Here is a 24258-nt window from a genome sequence, read left to right as displayed (position 1 = left end):
GAAGCAAAGTTTGTTTACCCATGCATTTCGTTACAGTAGCATTAAAAACCTCTGAAGAAGACCCCATCAAGGGGTTGAAACGTGTCAGGCCCCGTACACACGACCAGTTTCCTCGGCAGAATTCAGCTTCCGACCGAGTTTCTGGCTGAATTCTGCCGAGAAACCCGGCCGTGTGTACACTTTCGGCCGAGGAAGCCGACGAGGAGCTCGGCGAGGAAATAGAGAACATGTTCTCTATTTCCTCGTTGTTCTATGGGAGCTCTCGTCCCGCCGAGCTCCTCGGCGGCTTCAGGGCTGAACTGGCCGAGGAACTCGATGTGTTTGGCACGTCGAGTTCCTCGGCCGTGTGTACGAGGCTTCAGAATTTGTCTCAAACGTGTACATGGCGAATTTCTAGTTGTATGACAATGTATATGCTTGCATTTCTGTGTGTGTATTTTGTGCAAGATTTTATACCAGAGCTCATATCTCAACTGTTTATGATCCTATTAAATTTTTACAATAAAACTTTGTATTATACACCTTGCCAATTTGCTCCATTTTGCTGCCTAAAAACCCCACTGGGGGATTCTCCCATTTTCTATTTATCGGGGTGAGCAGCACTCCTTCTTTCCAATATGTGTCTTTTTCATTTCATTAGAAGGGGATGTGCCCACAATGCATGCTGGGTGGCTGTATTTAAATTTGATGAGCACGTGCATTCTGGGTTTTCCTCTACAGAGAGAGGTCCAGTGGGGAGGGGGCTGCTGCCTCTCCCCAGCACAGGCTGCAATGCGGCCCCAGGTGGGCAACCAAGGGCCTGAAACACTAAAGCTGAAATTCATGGTTCTCTTGCAAGCTGACTGAGGATGGATGTCCATGGATCCTGTCTGGTATCACAGAGGAAGGTGACTTGGGGCCAGGGCCTTGTAAGTACAGACCCCCTAAAGGGATCCTAGAGACTGGGCACACTGGCTAGTGTCTTGAATAAGCAAAGTCCATTAAGCTCTTGCCGACCAGTCGCCTCAGTTATACTGCGGCAGGTTGGCATGGCTGCGCAAATCGCTGTAGCTATACGTCAAGTCTTTAAGATGCTATAGCAGGCACGCGCCCACAGCGTGTCACCGGAGCCGATGCGTGTGCCCGTCGGGCACCTGTAATCGCTCCTGACAGCTCCTGTCAGTGCCGTATCGCAAAAAAAAAATTTAGTTTAGTTAATTAAGTTTAGTTAGTTAATTTGGAGTATCCTTCTAAATGCCTTCAGCTATCCAAGTTCTCCAAATAAAACATAAAAACACAACCCCTAGACTGATCATTGGTGATAACGAGCGGAAGAGTGTGTGCACCCGGCTGTGTGAAAAAAAAAAAAATTGTAGATGAGTGCTTGTAAATCACAGCTCAACCAGATGTCTGAAATTGCTCCTATATCTCTATTTATAATCATCTATAAGCATCAGGATTTAAAAAAAAAATGATAAATGTCATAATCCATGCACATTACCAAACACTTAAATGGTTTCCATTAGAGGAAAAGGAACATATCAAATCCTATCATATGTTCCTCTATATATAAAGCACTGATGTTTACATGTACGTTAACTAGAAATGGATTAGGGTTCCGGAAAAGGTCTACCCTACCACAAGAGAAAGATGTAAAAAAAAACTTGATCATTACAAGTTTAAAGTACACTGCTCAAAAAAATTAAAGGAAGACTTTTGAATCAGAACTCCTCGAATATTGATCTGGTCAGTTAAGTAGCAGAGGGGGAGGGGTGTATACAGAGGGAGTTGTTAATTTCAATTAACAGCAAAGCAGCTGAAACTGACTAACAACAGGTTCACTAGATGGGCAACAATGAGACGACCTCCAAAACAGGAATGTTTTTTCAGGTGGAGGTGTCTGACATTTTTTTCTCTACTCATCTTTTCTGACTGTTTTTCACTAGTTTTGCATTTGGATAGGGTCAGTGTCACTATTGGTAGCACGAGGCGATACTTGGACCCTATAGAGGTTGCACAGGCAGTCCAACTCCTCCAGGATGGCACATCAATACATGTCATTACCAGAAGGTTTGCCGTGTCTCCCAGCACAGTCTCAAGAGCATGAAGGAGATTCCAGGAGACAGGCAGTTACTCTAGGAGAGCTGGACAGAGCCGTAGAAGGTCCTTAACCCATCAGCAGGACCGGTATCTGCTCCTTTGTGCAAGGAGGAACAGGATGAGCACTGCCAGAGCCCTACAAAATGACCTTCAGCAGGCCACTGGTGTGAATGTCTCTGACCAAACAATCAGAAACTGACTTCATGGGGGTGGCCTGAGGGCCCGATGTCCTCTAGTGTGCTCTGTGCTCACTGCCGGACACTGTGGAGCTCGATTGGCATTTTCCATTGAACACCAGAATTAGCAGGTCCGCCACTGGTAACCCATGCTTTTCACAGATGACAGCAGGTTCACCCTGAGCATATGTGACAGACGTGAAAGGGTCTGGAGAAACCGCGGAGAACTTTATGCTGCCTGTAACATCGTTCAACATGACCGGTTTGGTGGTGGGTCAATGATGGTCTGGGGAGGCATATCCATGGAGGGACGCACAGACCTCTACAGGCTACACAATGGCACCCTGACTGCCATTAGGTATCGGGATGAAATCCTTGAACCCATTGTCAGACCCTACGCTGGTGCAGTGGGTCCTGGGTTCCTCCTGGTGCATGACAATTCCCGGCCTCATGTGGCAAGAGCATGCAGCCAGTTCCTGGAGGATGAAGAAATTGATACCATTGAATGGCCCCCACGCTCACCTGACCTAAATCAAAAAGAACACCTCTGGGACATTATGTTTCGGTCCATCCGGTCCTGCCAGGTTGCACCTCAGTCTGCTCAGGAGCTCTGTAATGCGCTGGTCCAGATCTGGGTGGAAATACCCCAGGACACCATCTATCATCTCATTAGGAGCATGCCCTGATGGTGTCAGGCATGCATACAAGCAATTGGGGGCCATACAAACTACTGAGGACCATTTTGAGTTGTTGCAATGACATTTCAGCAAAATGGACAAGCTTGCTGCATAATTTTTTCACTTTGATTTTTGGGGTGACTTTGAATTCAGCCCCCTGTAGGTGGATAATTTTCATTTCCATCAAATGATGTGCCATCCTTTCATTCCTAACACATTATCCAGTCCATATCAGTATAGATATCCAGCATGAGATTTTTGCCCGTTGAGATCTGATATGTTTTCAAAGTGTTCCTTTAATTTTTTTGAGCAGTGTATATCTAAATCTAAGAACAAAAAATTCATATATTTTAGTTTTCATATCCTTTGATGTAGTGGCTGCATTATTTTTCTTTTTTCAGACCAAGTACACTTTCAATGAGTATTAATATTAAAACCAGAAATCCATTGTTCTTGAAACATCCTGTGCACCGAGGAGAAAGCTAAAACATTGTTATCAGTTGTCCCATCAATCTTCTATGAACTACAACACAACTTTACTCTACCTAATGGAGATAAGTAGAGGGGAAGCCTAGGCTGCTTCTCCAAGGATACTGTACAGTGTGTCACCATAGGACATGAAGTATGATACTGGCAGAAGCAGCAGAAGAAGATAACTAGGAAAAAGGCCTAAAAAAAAAAAAAAAGGACTAATGTAGCCACCATGTTTAAATTCATAATGGTGTTAATCCAGGGACTTTCCTGATCCTTTATGAGCAAGCAGGAAGTATGGAACAATTTTTATTACCAGCATTTCAAATGAAAGCTGTTACATCGGCCAATCCCCGCCCTGTGATGATCCGGCCGGCTCTCCTCTTCCTCCCCTCTCTCTTCCTCTGCACTGGTCAAGCTGCATTGATGGGCACAGGTAAGGCTGCATTGATAAAGGACAGGTGATGCTGTATTGATGTGAACAGGTGAGGCTGCATAACTGAACACAGATGAGGCTACATTGATGGGCACATGTGATGCTGCATTTATGGTGAGGCTGCATTGATGGGCACAGATGATGCTGCATTGATGGGCACTGGTGAGGCTGCATTTGGGGGCACATGTGAGGCTGCATTGATAGGCCCTGGTGAAGCTGCATTGATGGGCACTGGTGAGGCTGCATTGATGGGCACTGACGAGGCTGCATTGATGGGCACTGGCGAGGCTGCATTGATGGGCACTGGTAAGGCTGCATTGATGGGCACTAATGAGGCTGCACTCATGGGCACTGATAAAATTGTTGTTAATATTTATTTTTGTAACTTAATTCTGCATAACACATTTAAGTTTAATTTCATGAGATAATTTATAAGGGCGTGTTTAGGGGTGGAATTAGGGGGGGGCAGGGTAAGGGGGGGGGGGGACTGGTGGCGAGTAACCCTTGAAGTCTGGCTAGTAGCTCAGGTTTTTAAATTTCAGACCATAATTGAGAGGAGAGGCAGTGCTAATAAACCCCTGAGGATAGATGGCTACAAAACCAAAATATCAAATGGGGGATGGAAGAAAAGATAAACTGCTGGCAGAGTCGAGTTTTAGTTATTTCACACCTCTGGTACAAATACAGAAGGAATAAATCTGAATCCAAATGATTTAAAACATGCTAAAGTTATAACAAATTGTAAAGTCACAGATCCATGGCATAGAAAGCACAAACAACGGAATTACCTGGAATGTGAGGACAACTCACTAAAATCCCCAATGCTTCCATCAGCTGTGTGGTAACTGTGCACATAATAAAGGTTTTCATGGTCATTATCTGGCATTGCATCGTCTGAAGAGTGATTCCATGGAACCATCTGTTCTGATATATGGTGTGATCTGCTGCTTGTATGAAGTACTGACGCCATAGCTTGGGAGGGCATGCTGCATGGTGCTGTATCAATCCCACTGTCTGTTGAGGCTCCTTTGATATAAGTTAGGCCAAGTAATTCCGGGTCCATGAGGTCTCCAGAACAGTATGACTTCTCGTCACTATTGCTAGATGCACTGCTGGAAAGTGTATTACTGCTTGAATGGGTCAAACAACTACGATCTGTAATCTGGAAATTTTACATAAAAAAATACAATATATGTAGGTATCAGAAATACATTTATAGTACAGTAAATGACATCTTTATAATTCACAGCAAAATACATTTTATAATTACATTTTGCTTGTAAAACTGTAGCTATATTATGAAACCCTCTGGGCCCTTTGTATCAAGTTGGTACAGTGGGGTTGATTTTCTAAAACTACAGAGTGCAAAATTTGGTGTAGCTGTACATGGTAGCCAATCAGCTTCTAATTTCAGCTTGTTCAGTTAAGACTAGACATGTGCACAGCCAAAATTTTTGTTTATTTCTGTTTCGTTTCTGTTCGTTTATCGTGATTCGTAACGAGTCATAATTTTGTAAGACGTTAGTTATCGTATTCGTACTCTTTAGTATTTTTGTAACACTCTTTTTTCCGTTTCCGTTTTTTTCTGTTAGTTTATTTTTCGTTGAATCGAGATTCATATTTTCGTTATATTTTGTATTCTGCCGCGTTCGTATTTTTTAAATGATTTTATTAGTTCCTTCGTTTTTACGTTAGCTTAATTTTCGTTGTTTTGCTATTCGTATTTACATTATATTTTCCATCATCCCGCGTTCGTATTTTCGTAAGAAATATATTTTCGTTGCTTTATGATCATTCGTATTTTCGTGTCTAATTTCCTTTGATTGTAAAAACGTACTTTTGTAGATTTTATTGCATTCGTAATTCTGATAGAATACATTTTACGTTTATTCGACACACTACTCGTCATAATTTTGTAATTCGTACTTTACTGTGATTGACTTGACTGTCTTAGTTAGCACACACACCCTGTCTAGAATGAAGTCTGACGTAGAAGAAAACTAAAATATGTCAGATATTACAAATACAAATCTAGAAATTAGATGCACTGCAGTCTAACACAGAAAAAGACACAAGGAGCCAGGAGGTAATGAGAAAGAAGCTCATTGGGGGAAGGAACAAACCTCTTCAGAGGAAAGGGACAGCGCTCAGTGGCTATTGGTCAATGTCCAGAAATATTTCAGTACTAACGAAAGCTACAGTAGGTGTTTGTGATATTGTGTTTTTAGCACGACAGCATCGCGCTGATTCTCGGCGACATGGTGCCGAGATCTCGCACTCACTGGAATAGTGACAGCACATCCCAGCAAGCGCGTCATAGAAGCGACGGGAGATCCGACTTGGATTCCCGCCAATTCTACACGTGTGCGGCGTTTGTTATGAATCCTGAGGGGGAAGTCCCCGCCGGATTTTAAATAAAAATCCGGCATGGGTTCCCCCCTCAGGAGCATACCGGGCCCTTAGGTCTGTTATGGGTTGTAAGGTCCCCCTACAATCCATACCAGACCCGTATCCAAAGCACGCTACCCGGCCAGCCAGGAAGGGAGTGGGGACGAGCGAGCGCCCCCCCCCCCCCTCCTGAGCCGTACCAGGCTGCATGCCCTCAACATGGGGGGGTTGGGTGCTCTGGGGCAGGGGGGGCGCACTGCGGCCCCCCCACCTCAGAGCACCCTGTCCCCATGTTGATGAGGACAGGGCCCCTTCCTGACAACCCTGGCCGTTGGTTGTCGGGGTATGCGGGCGGGAGGCTTATCGGAATCTGGATAGCGGAGAAGACCCGTCGGGATAGCGGATGAAGAAGCCCCCCCCGCCAAAGACGCCGGAGGAAACCCGCCGGGGGGTGGGGGCTTTTTTAAAAGCGACGGTGGAAGAGAACCAGACGGCGGCCCCCACCCACCCGAAGACGTCAAAGAAGAAGCTTCCCCTGGTAAAAGAGCTAATAAAGAAGACAGGGGAGGCCTCCGGAGCAGACTAATAAAATATTTTAATACCCTGTGTGGTTTATTTGTGTTTTTACCACTTTTCTTGCAGGTGAATGGGTAGGGGTACGATGTACCCCATACTCATTCACTTAGGGTGGGGGGCCGGTATCTGGGGGCCCCCTTATTAAAGGGGGCTCCCAGATTCCGATAAGCCTCCCGCCCGCATACCCCGACAACCAACGGCCAGGGTTGTCGGGAAGGGGCCCTGTCCTCATCAACATGGGGACAGGGTGCTCTGAGGTGGGGGGGGCCGCAGTGCGCCCCCCTGCCCCAGAGCACCAACCCCCCCATGTTGAGGGCATGCAGCCTTGTACGGCTCAGGAGGGGGGGGCGCTCGCTCGTCCCCACTCCCTTCCTGGCTGGCCGGGTAGCGTGCTTTGGATACGGGTCTGGTATGGATTGTAGGGGGACCCCCTACGCCGTTTTTTTCGGCGTAGAAGGGCTCTCCTTACAACCCATAACAGACCCAAGGGCCCGGTATGCTCCTGAGGGGGGAACCCATGCCGGATTTTTATTTAAAATCCGGCGGGGACCTCCCCCTCAGGATTCATAACAAACGCCGCACACGTGTAGAATTGGCGGGAATCCAAGTCGGATCTCCCGTCGCTTCTATGGCGGCTCTGTCTCCATCGCGGCAAGCCAGCTCGGCACTGGCTCCCGCGATGGGGCTCGTAGGTGCTCAATCTCGCCGAGAAAGAGAGCGAGATTGACACAAAATCGGGTTCACCTACTGTAATTTACATTATTTCGTATTTTTGTTGTTTTCATTTCCGTTTTCCGAAGATTCGTAATTTATTTTTCGTTAGTTTTGATTTTCGTTTTTTTTTTTTTTGTTCGGCATTTCGGTTGTTTTCTTTTCGGTCTTCGAATATTAGTAAGTTTGCATTTTCGTTAATTTTGTTTTTCGTAATTATTATTTTTTTTGGGTTCGGTATTTTCGTTGTTTCTATGTTTTCGTTTCTTTCTTCTTTCGTATCTTCGTTGTTTTTCATATTCGTTATTTTGAAAATATCGTTATTCGTTATTAATTAAACCGTTCCTTCATTCGTATGTTAACGAATCAACTAAAATAACGAAAATTGACGGAAAACGTATTCGTAACTTAAGAAATTGCACATGCCTAGTTAAGACAAAAAAAAAATGGAAGCTGATTGGCTTCTATGCAGAGCTGCACCACATATTGCACTCTCCAGTTTTAGTCAATCAACCCCAGTGTCTCTGATCATCATTATTTTATATATGTTAAATGTTCTCCAAGTACCCCGCTTTCCACTTTATCCAAAGTATCCATGAAAGTAAGCATGGCTACCACAATAGTGTCAATAGTTAAATCATATATATATTTTAGACTGTTTGTATAAGATTAAAGGGGTTGTAAAGGTTAGTTTTTTATTCTCTAAATAGGTTCCTTTTAGCTAGTGCAGTGGTTCTCAACCTGGGGGTCGGGACCCCCTCGGGGGTCAAATGACAATTTTCCAGGGGTCACTGAATCCTGGGCTGTTCCTGAAGCCCGCACCACCCTCCCAGCCTTTTTGCGATTGCCCAGCTGGGCTGTTCCTGGAGCCCATGGGGGCAGAGACTAGAGGTCAGCTGACTCTTGAGGAATGTGAAGTGGGAGGGGCTGGAGGAGACCCTATCTCCTGATTTTGGCATAGGTGTCACTGCTGACACAGTGAATAACACTACCTGTGATTACAGTTGCCATTAAAAGACCCCACTACAGGTTTCAAATCAGCAGATGACCTTCATCAAGAGCACCTAAGCTGGCTGATCAGAACTCCCCAAAGCACTGCTACTCACCCCATCAGCACTGCCACTCACCCCACCAGCACTGCCACTTATCCCAACTCCCCGCCAGCACTGCCACTCATCCCATTACCCCCCCCTCCCCCCCACCAAGGAGTAAGAGAAGGAATACAAATAAAGAAAACATGGAAGGGAGAGAAAAATAGGGGGAGGAAAAAAGAAAAAGGGCGAGAAAGAATAAGAGAGAGAACAAGAAAGCCGGCTAGAGAGAGAAGGGGAAAATAAACAAAAAATTTGCATGGAGATAGATAAAAGGGAAAGAAAGGAGACAAAAGAGAAAGAGAGGTACATCCTCAACTGTACCATAAGGGGTTTTAATACTGTATGAGTGGAAGGGACGCTAAGTGTCCGTGGGTTAGGGGCGCAAATTCCTTGCCTTGGGTGCTGACAACCCACGCTACAAAAATAATTTTACTGTGAGGGGTCCCCACAACTTGGGAAATTTTATCAAGGGGTCACGGCACCAGAGAGATTGAGAACCACTGAGCTAGTGCATTGTTGGTTCACTTACCTTTTCCTACGATTTCCCTTCTAAATGATTTTTTTTCTTTGTCTGAATTTCTCACTTCCTGTTTCTCCTCAGTAAGCTTGCCCCCATCATCTGAGACGTTCAGGCTGGGGGTTAGTCAGCGTGCTCGCCCCCTCCCTTGGGACTACATCCCTGCGGGGAGATGCCTTTACAACCCCTTTAACTGTTGTCAAAAACAAAATTCTGTCGGGACAGCAATAAAGTTGCATACAAAAATGTCAACCAAGTTAAAAGGCACTGGAGGTTCCTCTGTCAAATCCCCTTCTGCAATGTGAATATAGCCTTAAAGGAGTTGTAAAGGAAAAAAAAAATCACCTTAATGCAATCTATGCATTAAGGTGAAAAAACATCTGATGATGCCGCCCCCCGAGCCCCTGTTTTACTTACCTGACCCGTCGAAAGTCCCGCGCTCGGTCCCGAGATCCTCTTTGCCGCTCAGCCTGGCCGCTGATTGGCTAGAGCGGATGGATTGAGAGCAGTGCAGCCATTGGCTGGCACTGCTGTCAATCACATTCAGTGACGCGTTGCGACGAGGGGCGGGCCGAGTGACACAGTGAGCGGCTATGGCCGCTCGCTGTATCACGGGAGCGCGCCCGCAAGGACTCTCTCGCATGAATGTGGTGAGTTCTTGCGGGGAGGACCAGAGACAGCCGCCGAGGGACCCCAGAAGACGTGGATCGGGGCCACTCTGTGCAAAACTAACTGCACAGTGGAGGTAAGTATAACATGTTTGTTATTTTAAAGAAACATTTTTAAATACAATTTTAATTTGAATACAGCACTGAAAGATTAAGCCCAGTCAGGTTTGTGTGTTTTGTTTTTTTTCTGCTACACATCGGGGTAATTTCACTTCACTGCCTATCCCATAGGAACAACAGGAAGTGAATGCCTGGATTCTTCTCTGGGAGATTTGAATGTTTGCACTTATTGGGACTATAATATTTACCTTCCAGTGGTTGGTGCACATATGTTTTTCACATAATTTTTTTGTATATATTGTGAGAACATTACAATTTATTTATTTATTTATTTATTTATATATGTTTATGTTGCAGATTATCATTGAACTGTGTGTATCACAATTTTTGGCCCTGAGCAGTAGCCAGTCAGCAGGAGTAGTGTCACTAGGCCGAACTCCACATAAAATGTAAGAGAATCACAGCAGTCCTATTTTTTTGTTATTCTGCATGAAGAGAGAGGGTCAGAGCCAAACAAAAAAGCAAACACATTTTTGAGCCTGAACATTATTTTATCTCTTTACTTATTATATGATTGAGACAAAAAAAAATATATATATATGCACACACACACACATACAGTATCTCACATTTTTGTAATCTTTTTATATCTTTTCATGTGACAAAACTGAATTAATGACACTTTTCTACAATATAAAGTAGTGAGTGTACAGCTTGTATAACAGTGTAAATTTGCTGTCCCCTCAAAATAACTCAACACACAGCGATTAATGTCTAAACCCCTAAGTGAAAATGTCGAAATTGGGCCCAAAGTGTCAATATTTTGGGTGGCCACCATTATTTTCCATCACTGCCTTAACCCTCTTGGGCATGGCGTTCACCAGAGCTTCACAGGTTGCCACTAGAGTCCTCTTCCACATCTCCATGACAACATCATGGAGCTGGTGGACGTTAGAGACCTTGCGCTCCTCCACCTTCCATTTCAGGATGCCCCACAGATGCTCAATAGGGTTTAGGTCTGGAGACATGCTTGGCTTGTCCATCACCTTTACCCTTAGCTTATTTAGCAAGGCAGTGGTCCTCTTGGAGGTGTGTTTGGGGTCTTTATCATGATGGAATACTTCCCTGCGGCCCATTCTCTGAAGGGAGGGGATGATTCTCTGCTTCAGTATGTCACAGTACATGTTTGCATTCATGGTTCCCTCAAAGGACTGTAGCTCCCAAGTGCCAGCAGCACTCATGCAGCCCCAGACCATGGCACTCCCACCACCATGCTTGACTGTAGGCAAGACACACTTGGGTTTTTACTCCTCATCTGGTTGCCGGAACACATGCTTGACACTATCTGAACCAAATAAGTTTATCTTGGTCTTATCAGACCACAGGACATGGTTCCAGTAATCCATGTCCTTAATCTGCGTGTCTTCAGCAAACTGTTTGCGGGCTTTCTTGAGCATCATCTTTAGAAGAGGCTTCCTTCTGTGACAACAGCCATGCAAACCAATTTGATGCAGTGTGCGGCGAATGGTCTAAAAACTGACAAGCTGACCCCCCCCCACCCCTTCACCCTCTGCAGCAATGCTGGAAGCACTCATATGTCTATTTCCCAAAGACATCCTCTGGATATGACGCTGAGCACGTGCACTCAACTTCTTTGGTCGACCATGGCGAGGCCTGTTCTGAGTGGAACCTGTCCTGGTAAACCGCTGTATGGTCTTGGCCTCCGTGCTGCAGCTCAGTTTCAGGGTCTTGGCAATCTTCTTATAGCCTATGCCATCTTTATTTAGAGCAACAATTCTTTTTTCAGATCCCCAGAGAGTTCTTTGCCATGAGGTGCCATGTTGAACTTCCAGTGACCATTATGAGAGAGAGTGAAAGCGATAACACCAAATTTAACATACCTGCTCCCCATTCACACCTGAGACCTTGTAACACTAACAAGTCACATGACACCGGGGAGGGAAAATGGCTATTTGGGCCCAATTTGGAAATTTTCACTTAGGGGTGTACTCACTTTTGTTGCCAGTGGTTTAGACATTAACAACTTAAGGACCGCCTCCTGCAGATATACGTCGGCAGAATGGCACAGCTGGGCACAGGCACGTACCTGTACGTCCCCTTTAAGTGCCCAGCCATGGGTCGCGCGCGCGCAACCCAGTCCGAAGCTCCGTGACCGAGGCCGCGGGACAAGTGGGCCCGATTGCCACTGGAGTCCCGCGATCGGTCCCCGGAGCTGAAGAACGGGGAGAGGTGTGTGTAAACACACCTTCCCTGTTCTTCACAGTGGCAGCTTCATTGATCGTGTGTTCCCTGATATAGGGAAACACGATCAATGACGTCACACGTCCAGCCCCGCCCCCGTCAAAAATCCTTGCACCAGCCCTGGATGTTGGTCACCTGTCAGTTGCTGATTTCACAAAACTACCTGAAGGAGATCCAGGTGCTGAATCTACTGAGAGAAGATTCCAGACCAAAATTTTCTCCAATCTTTAGGAGGGTCTGTGGCAGAGACTTAATCCTAAGTTTGAGTGACACTCTGGCTGCCAGACTGGTGAGAGAGGCCTGTCCAGGTGCGCTTTACCCACTCCGGCTGGAGTGGTGAAGTAAAGTATCATTGGAAGCAGGACTGTTTCCCATATTCAGTTACACCTGAATCTGCGGTCTCCTATTTTCTATCCCTTCACCTTTCTACTGTTTTATCGTTTTTACCCGGCTGGGTGAAAAAAACACAGAAGACACCTGTCGTGTGGACATTCTCTTTACTACAACTCTCATCAAGTACCCTAGACGGCAGAGATACAGAGGTAACATGCCACCCAAAACAATCCAGCAGCTCCTTCGGGGGTAGTGCTACACGTGGAGGCTGGTCCGGGACTGGCTGTTACCTCTGGCAATGGAACTGAGCAATTTATTCTGCCATTGAGAGCCTGGAATTGTTGTGGTGTTGGACTGTGCTGGTGAAGAAGGGGTTAACTTCAGGTACTAAAAGTCTGGGCACACGTGCAGCAGAGTGACGTGTGCCTGCAACGTGCCCAGAAAAGAACTCAACGTGGGAGGAGTTACCCACCCCTGAGTGAGACGTAGGGTGAGTTTGGCGCCAAAGGACAGAGTGATTGCCCGCCCACGAGAGAGGATCTTGAAAACATGTCTGTGCCCCCAACGCCGTTTGAGAGATTGAGGCCTCCAATGTCTTCTGTGGGAGTCAATCCGATTCCTGTTGCCACCGGAGCTTCCCTGACCGATACCGGAATCCGGATGGGGACGCGAGGGCGGTTCATGCTGTTCACCAGTGGCAGCGTGGAGGCCCTTGGCTTGTCTTGTCCCCGATGTGCAGAGCTGGCCATCAGAATCCTGCCTTTTGCTCGATGTAAAAAATGTGGAGAGTACTTGTTTCAAGTGGAGCAACCAACAGATTCGCCCCGCGAATATCGGGTCGTTAGGATCACCGGAATGGTGACCGCGGGGGAAGTCATTCCATTGCCCCCACTTGCTACTACTACTACTACTATGGCCACTATGTCGTTGGTCACCACACCAATGGTGCCCCCCGAAGTAAGTGACTGTGATGCTAAAGAGACTGTGCCTGCTGTGAAGGTGGATGCCGCCACCGAGACCGCGTGTATGGCGGTAGTGCTCGCTTTGGGAAAAATGGGCCCCGTAAAGGTCTCCCACAGCTGTAGTCGAGGCCTACCCAATGCGCAGACCTGAACCTGACTCCAGGGAGATTGTTGCCGCTGTCGAGACCAGGGACAAGGTCAGTATGTCTAATGTTCCACGTGTTTGTTTGCCTGTGGAGGAGTACAACAGCTCGGAAATTGATTCCTCCTCCGACGTGGGCGAAGATCAGTGGTTTGAACCGGAGCTGCCCGAGTTACAGTGGGACAGAGTGTTCCGTGCTACAAAACCCTGCAGCTCCAGAGAACGTTCACGGGATACCACGCCGCGGGTGGATATCCCGCAGTCAAGTTGGGAAGTCGCAGTACCCAAAGGTAGTGATGCCAGAGAGACTGCTCCAATCCCAGCTATACTGCCTGTGTTAAAGAGAGCTCCGGATACTCTTGTAATGCTGGGACTGGGACACTCCCGTACGCTGCCAAAACTAGCCCGACTTCAGCGGATTGTCATGAAGAAGGTAGCCCTGGATTATGGGTGGGAGTTCCCATATGTGCCCGCAGTCCTCATGCAGCTGACTGAAAAGATGAGGGAAGAATGGTGTAAGGATGCCATTTGGGAATATTTAAATGTGCCAAAGGCCGCCTGCAATACGGATTACGCTTTGATCCACATTGGTCACCAGTTTGAAGGTTGCCTGAAAAGACTGGAGTCCTGGCTGGTCATCAAGAGTCCCGATAAAATTGATCGTGTCTATTCTGTTACTACATTTAATGATCAGAGGGACATCATTACTTTGCCTGATCCCAGGTTTTATCTGTAGGCTAACACCTATGGTGTTTTTTATATTTGTTTTGCTTATTTTGCTTTGATTATCCGTCCGAAGTTACGGCGGCGTAGCGTATAAGGGCCGGTGTAAGCCTGCCTAATTCAAATGTTGAAGAGGTGGGCGTGTTTTATGTAAAATGTGTGACCCCCCGTAAATTAAGTTTCTAACTAACGGAGCATGCGCCGTCCGTGAACGTATCCCAGTGCGCATGCTCCAAATTACGCCGCAATAGTCAATGCTTTCGACGTGAACTTAACTTACGCACAGCCCTATTCGCGAACGACTTACGCAAACGACGCAAAATTTGACACTGGCCCGACGTCCATATTTAACATTGGCTACGCCTCAGAGCAGGGGTAACTTTACGCCGGAAAAAGCCTTACGGACGTACGTTTCTGAATCAGCGTATCTACCTAATTTGCATATTCGATGCGGAAGTCTTGGGAAGCGCCCCTAGCGGTCAGCATAAATATTGCACCCTAAGATACGACGGCGTAGAAAACTTACGCCGCTCGTATCTAGGCAACATTGAGGCGTATCCGATTCTATAAATCAGGCGCCGAGATGCAACAGCCCGCATTCAGAGTTACGACGGCGTATCTGGAGATACGCCAACGTAACTCCTTTCTGAATCCGGGCCAGAGTGTCTACTGAGAGAATCTTGTGCCCTGGCCTACTGGGGTAAAGTCCAGGCATCCCCAAACATGGGACATGGGAGTGGAAGAATCTGTGCATCACTGTAGGTTACATCTCTCCTACCTGTAGCTATGTAGCTAGCTCTTCCCATAGACTGAACTGGCCAGGTTCCACCCTCCTAGCCTTTTATATCCCACCTGCATCATTGCCTGGCAAGAAAAATGCCCAGCAACCTGGGGATGGGATGAATGAATAAAGGGCTTTCCATCAACACTGAAGACCGTGACATCTAATTAGGACCAGTGGAGCTGCATTGACAATACTTCTGGACTTCCCTACAGTATTTTCTTGTAATGTGTGTTCTTGCTTTGACACAGCAACTGATCAATGTGTGATTTGAGCCCTAAGCTCAGTTTGTCTCTCAGAAATTTTTTGTTTGCCCCTGAGCAATATGGATATTGTAATGACCAATAACCAATGACAAAAAAGGAGTCATTTGAATATTCTATGAAACCCATGGTTGCTGAAGTGTCTAGGTCTTTCAAGTAGACCTGGGCCTAAAAATTGAAATAAAGCACATCTCTCTACAGAAGAACTAAGGATATCTGTCTTGAATTTAGCCAAAGGTTGTTAACCTGCAATGATCTCTATATTTATCTTTATTAAAAGACCATGTATATAAAAACATGCTCATGTACAAATATACATTAAAGGTTTTTTTATGAAAGCTGAACAATCATGTGTGTTTGCTTGCACAATATCAATAGTGTTACTATTTATATATCATAACCTATAAACCTTAGCCTGAATTTCATCAAGAGTACTAAATGGAATATCAAAACTTGCCCTTAGCTATAGGAAATAAGATAAAAGAAGTAGCATAAGTCACTCTAAACAATAAAGGGACTACATCCATCCACAATATCTTTGCAGTGTTCAAATGTGTTTAGCCCTAGGTAGCCAAAGTGTTTCAGGTTTTGTTTTTAATGCAAAAGAGATTTTTCATATATTCAATCTAATCATTAAATTATATATATATATATATACACATACACACACAATGGTCACACCAAATGATTTGGATCTTTCTTCTGGTATTCATATTATATAGGATTTATATAGCGCCAACAGTTTACACAGGGCTTTACTTTCCATTTTGTTAATTGATAAAAACAAACCATTAACACTTCTATTTCTAAAAGCATTCTTAATTTCCAGCATTTTTTCACACTGGCCTAAAACGTTTGCACAGTACTAGATAGATAGATAGATAGATAGATAGATAGATAGATAGATAGATAGGATAGAATATACTGTATATTATGGAAACCCTGGGCCATATACTATACGTCAGACACTTTTGACTCAAGAGTTCTCATGTCATGGTATTGATACCCTTTCACGGATAATAGTGAAATAAAAAAATGAAATCCACCTTCGGAACACGACTACCCTCTCCCTTCCCTCCATTAGTTCCCATTCCCATGTATTAGTAACTTTTTTTATTTATGTATATCTGTATAATACTTCAGCTCCCACAACAGTACAATTAATATTGCATTTATCTGTATTTCAATGCTGTATCTCATTCTAAGTTGTTGTCATCTGACATACTGTAACTGTTGTAATCTATTACTTTAAAATAAAAACACTATAAAAAATAAAGAATATACTGTATACACATGTGGTGTGTGTGTGTGTGTGTGTGTGTGTGTGTGTGTGTGTGTGTGTGTATTACATACAAGCTTTGTAATGCATTAATTGTGCATTTATTTATTTACAAAGCTAAGGGGATTGGCATCCCCAGAAAGTTATGGACTTAAATATAGAAAGCAGTCTCACCCTGGAGGAAGCTGTACAATAAGATATGAGCTACTCCTTGAAGCAATAACAGGTATACATTTAACTTATGCTACTGAGCTCTGTAAACATATTTTTTTAACAAACCAGATAAGAAGACAGAGCTATATGGAGCCTAAAACCCCATCTACTGACAAAAATATATTTTCCTATTTCTCAATGTGAGGCCCCGTACACACGTCCGAGGAACTCGACGTGCCAAACACATCGAGTTCCTCGTCGAGTTCTGTGTTGAAGCCGCCAAGGATCTCGGCGAGCCAACTTTCCTCATTGAACAACGAGGAAATGGAGAACATATTCTCTATTTGGCCCGACGAGTTCCTCGTCGGCTTCCTCAGTGAAAAGTGTACACACGACCGAGTTTCTTGGCAGAATCCAGCTCCGATCGAGTTTCTGGCTGAATTCTGCCGAGAAACTCGGTCAGGTGTACGGGGCATCAGAGTCACATGAGCCTCCAGTGGACACTATAAACAGCCATGCAGGCATATTTCCTGTGCTGTCACTATCAGGAAGCCACTTAAGAAATGATATGCATTAGTTGTTGGTGTAATTGCATATAGATAGGAAGAAGCTACAAAGAGGCTAGAGGAGGTCAGTACAACTCAATACTCAACGATAATGAAAAACAGTAAAAACATTATTTTCTTAGAAATGTCATCCAGTTAAGTTTTACATCTAATCTAAGGACTGTTACATTCCAGGACATATATTGTTTTAAAAATACTTGGATTTGGAACAATAACGTGGTAAAAGATAACAAGTATTCTGTGCCCATATGAACAAAATGTGATAATCAGTAACAATATTCTAGTAATAATGTATTCAGTAATAACATATTCTACTAATAATAACACATTCAGACACCAGTTGCAGCCAATGTTAGCCACTGAAAACTTGCAGTGGCTATGTAAATAAAATAATTACTAAAATGTAAAAAACTAAAAAAAGCCTTTCTAAAAAATAGCTGTAACAGCATGTGTGAAGTAATTAGTCTGAACCTGACTGACCTAGAGCTGGACAATTCATTGTATTAAAATAGCTGTGAAGATTTGGCAGTTCGCATAAAAACATCATTTTAAACCATTTTGCACCATGTGCATAGCAGTCCAGTGCCTGGTGGGCTCATGGATGGTTTCCAAGCCTCTTTTGTGCCTGCCCACACTTTGTAACACATCTGCCAATGCTAGCAAAATAAGCAGATCTAGTACTAACAACGGCAAGCCATACAGCTTGCTTGACCCTATACGTTCTTGGGTCCTGGCTCATTTACATGAGTTACATAGTTAGTCAGGTTGAAAAAAGACACAAGTCTATCCAGTTCAACCAAAAAATAAATAAAAAAATACAATCCCATATACACAATCGTTCACCCACAGTTGATCCAGAGGAAGGCGAAAAACCCCAGCAGAGCATGATCCAATTTGCTACAGCAGGGGAAAATATTCCTTCCTGATCCCCCAAGAGGTAATCGGATTTACCCTGGATCAACTTTACCTATAAATGTTAGTACCCAGTTATATTATGTACATTTAGGAAAGAATCCAGGCATTTTTTAAAGCAATCTACTGAGCTGACCAGAATGACCTCTGGAGGGAGTCTATTCCACATTTTCACAGCTCTTACTGTGAAGAAACCTTTCCATATTTGGAGATTTTAACTTTTTTTTCCTCTAGACGTAAATACTGCCCCCTTGTCCTCTGTGATGACATTAAAGTGGATATATTTGTACATATTTATCATATCCCCCTTAATCTCCTCTTTTCAAGAGGGAATATATTCAGTTCCTCTTAATCTTTCCTCATAGCTGAGTTTCTCCATGCCTCTTATCAGTTTGGTTGCCCTTCTCTGCACTTTCTCCAGTTCCCCGATATCCTTTTTGAGAACTGGTGCCCAAAACTGAACTGCATATTCCAAATGCGGTCTTACTAATGATTTGTACAGGGGCAAATGATATCTCTCTCTCTGGAGTCCACGCCTCTCTTAATACAAGAAAGAACTTTGCTCGCTTTGGAAACCGCAGCTTGCCATTATTGAGCTTATGATCTACCAAAACCCCCAGATCCTTCTCCACTATGGATTCCCCCAGTTGCACTCCCCCTAGTATGTATGATGCATGCATATTCTTAGCACCCAAGGGCATAGCTTTACATTTATCAACATTAAACCTCATTTGCCTCTTAGTTGCCCAATTAGACTTTTGGTATTTTTTTTTTCTTTTTTTTCTTCTCATCTATTGGCTATAATGCGTTTTTTTCTGATTGATGTATTTCAGGAAACTACTGCAGTATGGCCACTAGATGGCACTAAAGAAACATTACAGGGATTATCTGTGACATTTGTGAAAATGCTAAGACATTCAAACCACAATTTTCTTATACAGTGGAACCTCTGATCGCGAGTAACGCGGTTAACACGTGTTTCGCAATACGAGCACTGTATTTTTAAAAATTCTAACTCGGTTTGCGAGCGTTGTCTCTCAAAACGAGCAGGATTCAGACCAAAGTGGTGTGCAGTACCGTGTTTGGCCTGAGGTGGGGGGCGCCGGAGCCGAGCAGAGCTGAACAGAGCCAATCCCAGCCGATCGGAGCCGTTCGGAAATGTTCGTAAAGACATGGTAATACTCCGTTCCCGAGGTTTGCCGAGGTCAGCTGAGCTGTCCTCTGGCCTTTCCAGCTGTTTCCAGAGGCTCTCCGGCAACCCCCCTACTCTGGCCGTATGCGGTATTACATGCCATTGAAGCCAATGTGGAACAAATTACTTTGATATGCAAGTACTTTGGATTCTCCTGGAACGTATTATGCTCGTAATCCGAGGTTCCACTGTAAATAGATCCCTTCGATTTTAAAATGCTTATCTAGATGAAACTTCAGACATGGTTAGCCAAAACCTTCATACATGCCACCTATATATGTATCGCTGTCTTGTTTGACGGGATGCACAATGAGATAGCTAATCTTCCCTAGTAAATTCTTGAACAGCTCACTATGACCCTCAACATTCAAATGCTGTTACTGAATACATTATTATGCTTACTTATACATTTATAATACAAATAATACAAAATACACTCACATGTAAATGCCTGTTGGGAGATATCCTGCTTTCCTTCTGCACAGACTTTTCTTGAAAGGAACCAATAAGTTTATCGGGTGACATAAGCCAATGGTCTGGTGGTTGAAAAAAAGTAATATTTTTAGGTGTTTGCAGCAAATTGAAAAAAAAAATCACTTTATTAAAACAATTAGGGCTGTTACTGATTAAAATTTTCGTGTTCGATTAATCGTTTATTTTGTAAATCGATTAATGGACTAATTTTGATTAATTATAACGCACATACATTTTTCAGATCACCACCATATATAGTCCCCACTGTAATATCCACAGACATCTCCCCACTGTAATATCCACAGACATCTCCCCACTGTAATATCCACAGACATCTCCCCCATTGTAATATCCACAGACATCTCCCTCACTGTAATATCCACAATCACCCCCACTGTAATATCCACAGACATCTCCCCCACTGTAATATCCACAGACATCTCCCCCACTGTAATATTCACAGACATCTCCCCCACTGTAATATCCACAGACATCTCCCCACTGTAATATCCACAGACATCTCCCCACTGTAATATCCATAATCACCCCCGCTGTAATATGGTCCTCCCCCACTGTATAGGAAGATTAGTGCTTTGCTTAGTCTCACCAGAGAAGCCGGCCGAACGAGGATCATTTACGATCCGTTGCACCACTAGTACCGATCAAAAGAATTTTGATCGATCAAAACAATTAACGATTAATCGAGGAATTAATCTTTAATTTCCACAGCCCTAAAAACAATGTTGCATTAAAGCAGGGGTGGCAAACACAAGGCCCGCGGGCCGAATCCGGCCCGTGAGACCTTGCCATGTGGCCCGCACAACGGGCCGTCTGTTGTCACTTGTGATGCAACGGACCATGACAGATCCGTGATCCGCGGAGCACACCGCTGCCTCGGCCTTAGGAAAGGCCGCGGCTTCGGCCTAGCTCCGAAACGGTCGGCCATCTTGGTACACCTGGCTCCTATGATGGACGTCCCAGGGATCCAATCCCAGGACCGCGGGACGTGTGATGTCCATCATAGGCGCCGCAGACTCCAGAAGGCGGCAATTACAAGCCTCCTCGACACCATGCACTAGGGAGCAGACTATGACAACACAACGGCTCGGGCGGGCGGCTCTCCTCCCCTCCTTTCTGGCTGGCTGACTGCCGTGACACATGATGGGTGTATGTCAGGTAGGTCCATGTTACATGTATGTCAGGTAGGTGAAGTCATTCTGTATGTCAGGTAGATCCATGTATGTCAGGTAGGTGAAGTCAGTGTATGTCAGGTAGGTCCATGTATGTCAGGTAGGTCCATGTATGTCAGGTAGGTGAGGTCAGTGTATGTCAGGTAGGTGAAGTCATTGTGTATGTCAGGTAGGTCCATGTATGTCAGGTAGTCCATCCCATCCTATCCCACCCCACCATACCCCATCCCATCTCATTCAATCCCATCCTACCCCACCCCCATCCCATCCCACTCCACCCCCACCCCATGCTATCCTATACCACCCCATCCCGTCCCCATCCCATCCTATGGTACCCCCCCCACCCCATCCCATCCACCCCCATCCCATCCCATCCTACCCCACCCCATCCCATCCCAGGGAGGATTGAAGAAGAGTGGAGGGTGCAGAGGTAAGATATTGCACACAGTCCATAGCATACTCCTGTATCCTGCATTTCATACGCAGCAAACTCCTGAAACATGCGCTCCATAAAACCAGTAATAAACAAATGCAGTGACAATTATTTATGAAAATAGTGGACACATAGTCTTACAGATACAACCGGCCCTTTGATGGCAACCATACTGCTAATGCGGCGCCCAATTGAGTTTGCCACCCCTGCACTAGACCAAACAAACACAGGGGGCCACCTTTAAGTTACTTTGACACTGCAGTGCCCAGACAGCACCCGGCCATTAGCGCTAAAGCAATTTGATTTAGTGGTGCTATTCAGCAACTAGAGGGGGGGCTTTTAACCACCGAATTGCTTTTCAGGCGCTTTGGAAGCACTTTCCATTCATTCAGGGCTTTTTGGGAGTATACAGCACTCCCAAACCGCCCCAAGGATGCTGCTTGCAGAACTTTTCCTAACGTTCCGCAAGTGCACCGCCCAAGTGTGAAAAGTCACACTGAAATGAATGGGAGATGATTTTCAGGTGTTATTTAGAGCAGGGGTGCCCAACATTTTGAAGAGCGAGGGCCACCTAAGTGACTTGGTAACCGGTCGCGAGCCACAATAAGCGGAGCGGGTGCATGGCAGCCCACTCTACTTTTTTGGTGGATCGGATTGGAGGTAGACATTTGTAGAGGTGAATGGTTATTATTAAAATTATTAAAAAAACAACCTTATTCTTTGTTCAGAGTCTCAAATTGTTTATTTTTGACATAATATTGACATACATTGCTAATTTTAATATCCACACCATCAGAGTTCACTAAAACCTTACTTTTGTTACTTATTAAAAACAATTATTTTCCCAATTTCCCAATTTCCACTCTAGTATTGCTGTGTTCTTAGAGCTTCTATACATTTCTAGGGTTGATTTAATAAAGCCGAATAGACTAGGCACTTTGCAAGTGCAGTTGCACTAATTTCGCCCAGAGCGTATTGAATGTGGTAAAGCTTCACTTCATAAAGAATACCCAATCAGGTAAAAGGAGAATTAAAAAAAAAATGTATTTTTGCTCGCACATGATTAGATAATGGAAATAAGCAGAGCTTTACCACATTCAATATGCTCTGGGGAAAATGAGTGCAACTGCACAGTCTATTTGCTGTATGTAAATCAACCCCTCTGTCTCCCTTTCTTTAAAATATCTTCCTTCTTTCCCTTATCCCCATAGATTCTATTTTTATCTCTCACATCATTTTCTTTACAAGTCTCCAAGGCTCGTTGTTTCTGGTGTTCTTTTATTCCATGAACACACAAATAGTAAGAATATTCTTGCCATTTGTATTTATACACTTGAGCACCAGAAACACTATAAGCACATGCAGTTCCTAACAATGCCATGAAAAGGGGGAAAGCATATTTGGGGGAATTTATTTAAAAAAACTGATTCTATGGAAACTGCACTTTGTGGGAAAAGATGAGTATCATGGAGAGATAATAACGAAAGAGAGAGATGAATTTATAGAGGCTCTAGGAAAACAGGAATACCATAATTTCAGTACAGTAGGTCCTAGAAATCAAACAGCTAATAAAAAAAAGGTAATTGAAATATGGTATCTTATCCTAAACAGAGGGGATTTGCAAATAAGAATTAATAAAAACACAGTGCGGCAACACTGGGAAAATATTGCATTTTGTAAATATTAAAAGTTAGATTTTGTTGAATTCTGAAAGGGTGAATGTGCAAATTAATAATCTATAACAGGAAAAGCCTGAGCAAAGCATCATCATGGTAGAATCACCGAGTATTATTTTAATAAAATCTGCAGCTGTGAAAATATAGAAAATAACATTTATATTTACATCCTTAAAGTTTTATATGAAGTTTAAGTGATTGGGTTTTATATACAGTATATCTTAAAGATACCTCTACTGCCTCCCACCTACTTACAATTAGGGTAGCGAAACTGAATTACTCCAATGTAATACACTGAATCCAGCAAGACAATTAATACAACCTATTTTCTCTTTGCAGATAGATTGGCAGTACCTAGTTTATACAGTATAGTATTAACCTTCACCTTGATCATGCATTTTATAAATAGGATAGATGATGTAGCAGAATTCAATTCCAACAATCTCATATCAGTGACAGAAATATATATCCCAATGATCACACTCTATAGGTCCCATGGGAAACATTGAGCATTCTATTTTTTGCTCTTGACTATTATGAAATGTAATTTGAAGGCAACTCTCTTTATATTGTCTTACGTTTTGCTATATTTTCTACTATTCCCTATTTTTTTACATTGCCAAGTTTTTTTATAAACCCAATAAAATATGAGAAACAAATGTTATACAGTTAAAAATGTAGGTCAACAGCACAAAAAAATGTATAATAATTAAAGAGAGGATTTTTTCAACACTCTTGAGTCTGTTCACTCAAAACATCCAGTCAGGTAAATGGAAAAAAAATCTTAATCCCATCCTAGCCCAGTTAGAATTTTAATAAAAAAAGGTTCATTTAAATTAAATAAAACATGTCAATTATTAAATTATAAAATTAAATAAACTCCCCTTAAAATTCTAACACCCAATTAAACTTTTAAAGCAGCTAAATACAATACAAGTGTATAAAACAAAACATGTGCAAAGTCTAACAGTTGTTTCCTTAGAAGCAGCCACCGGCTGGGTAGAAAAGCCTGTTCCCCGCCAGCATGATATAGAGAAGGATCCTTGCACTCTGTGTGGAAGGAG

At 43.8% G+C, this 24258-nt stretch overlaps 1 protein-coding gene across 3 annotated transcripts in view; it reads right to left on the bottom strand.

The window, feature by feature from the left end:
- The window catches only part of SIPA1L2 (signal induced proliferation associated 1 like 2), a 255388-nt gene that overhangs the window by 72360 nt on the left and 158770 nt on the right, over positions 1-24258 (bottom strand). For all 3 annotated transcript variants that reach the window (XM_040350983.1, XM_040350984.1, XM_040350985.1), the window contains 2 exons: positions 19863-19957; positions 4628-5001 (listed from right to left, as the gene is read on the bottom strand). In XM_040350983.1, coding sequence (XP_040206917.1) covers positions 4628-5001; positions 19863-19957 — 469 coding nt within the window. The remainder of the gene's footprint in view (positions 1-4627; positions 5002-19862; positions 19958-24258) is intronic.

Source organism: Rana temporaria, chromosome 4 (genome assembly GCF_905171775.1).
Source record: "Rana temporaria chromosome 4, aRanTem1.1, whole genome shotgun sequence".
Taxonomy (NCBI): Eukaryota; Metazoa; Chordata; class Amphibia; order Anura; family Ranidae; genus Rana; species Rana temporaria.
This window is presented reverse-complemented; position numbering and strand designations above follow the sequence as displayed.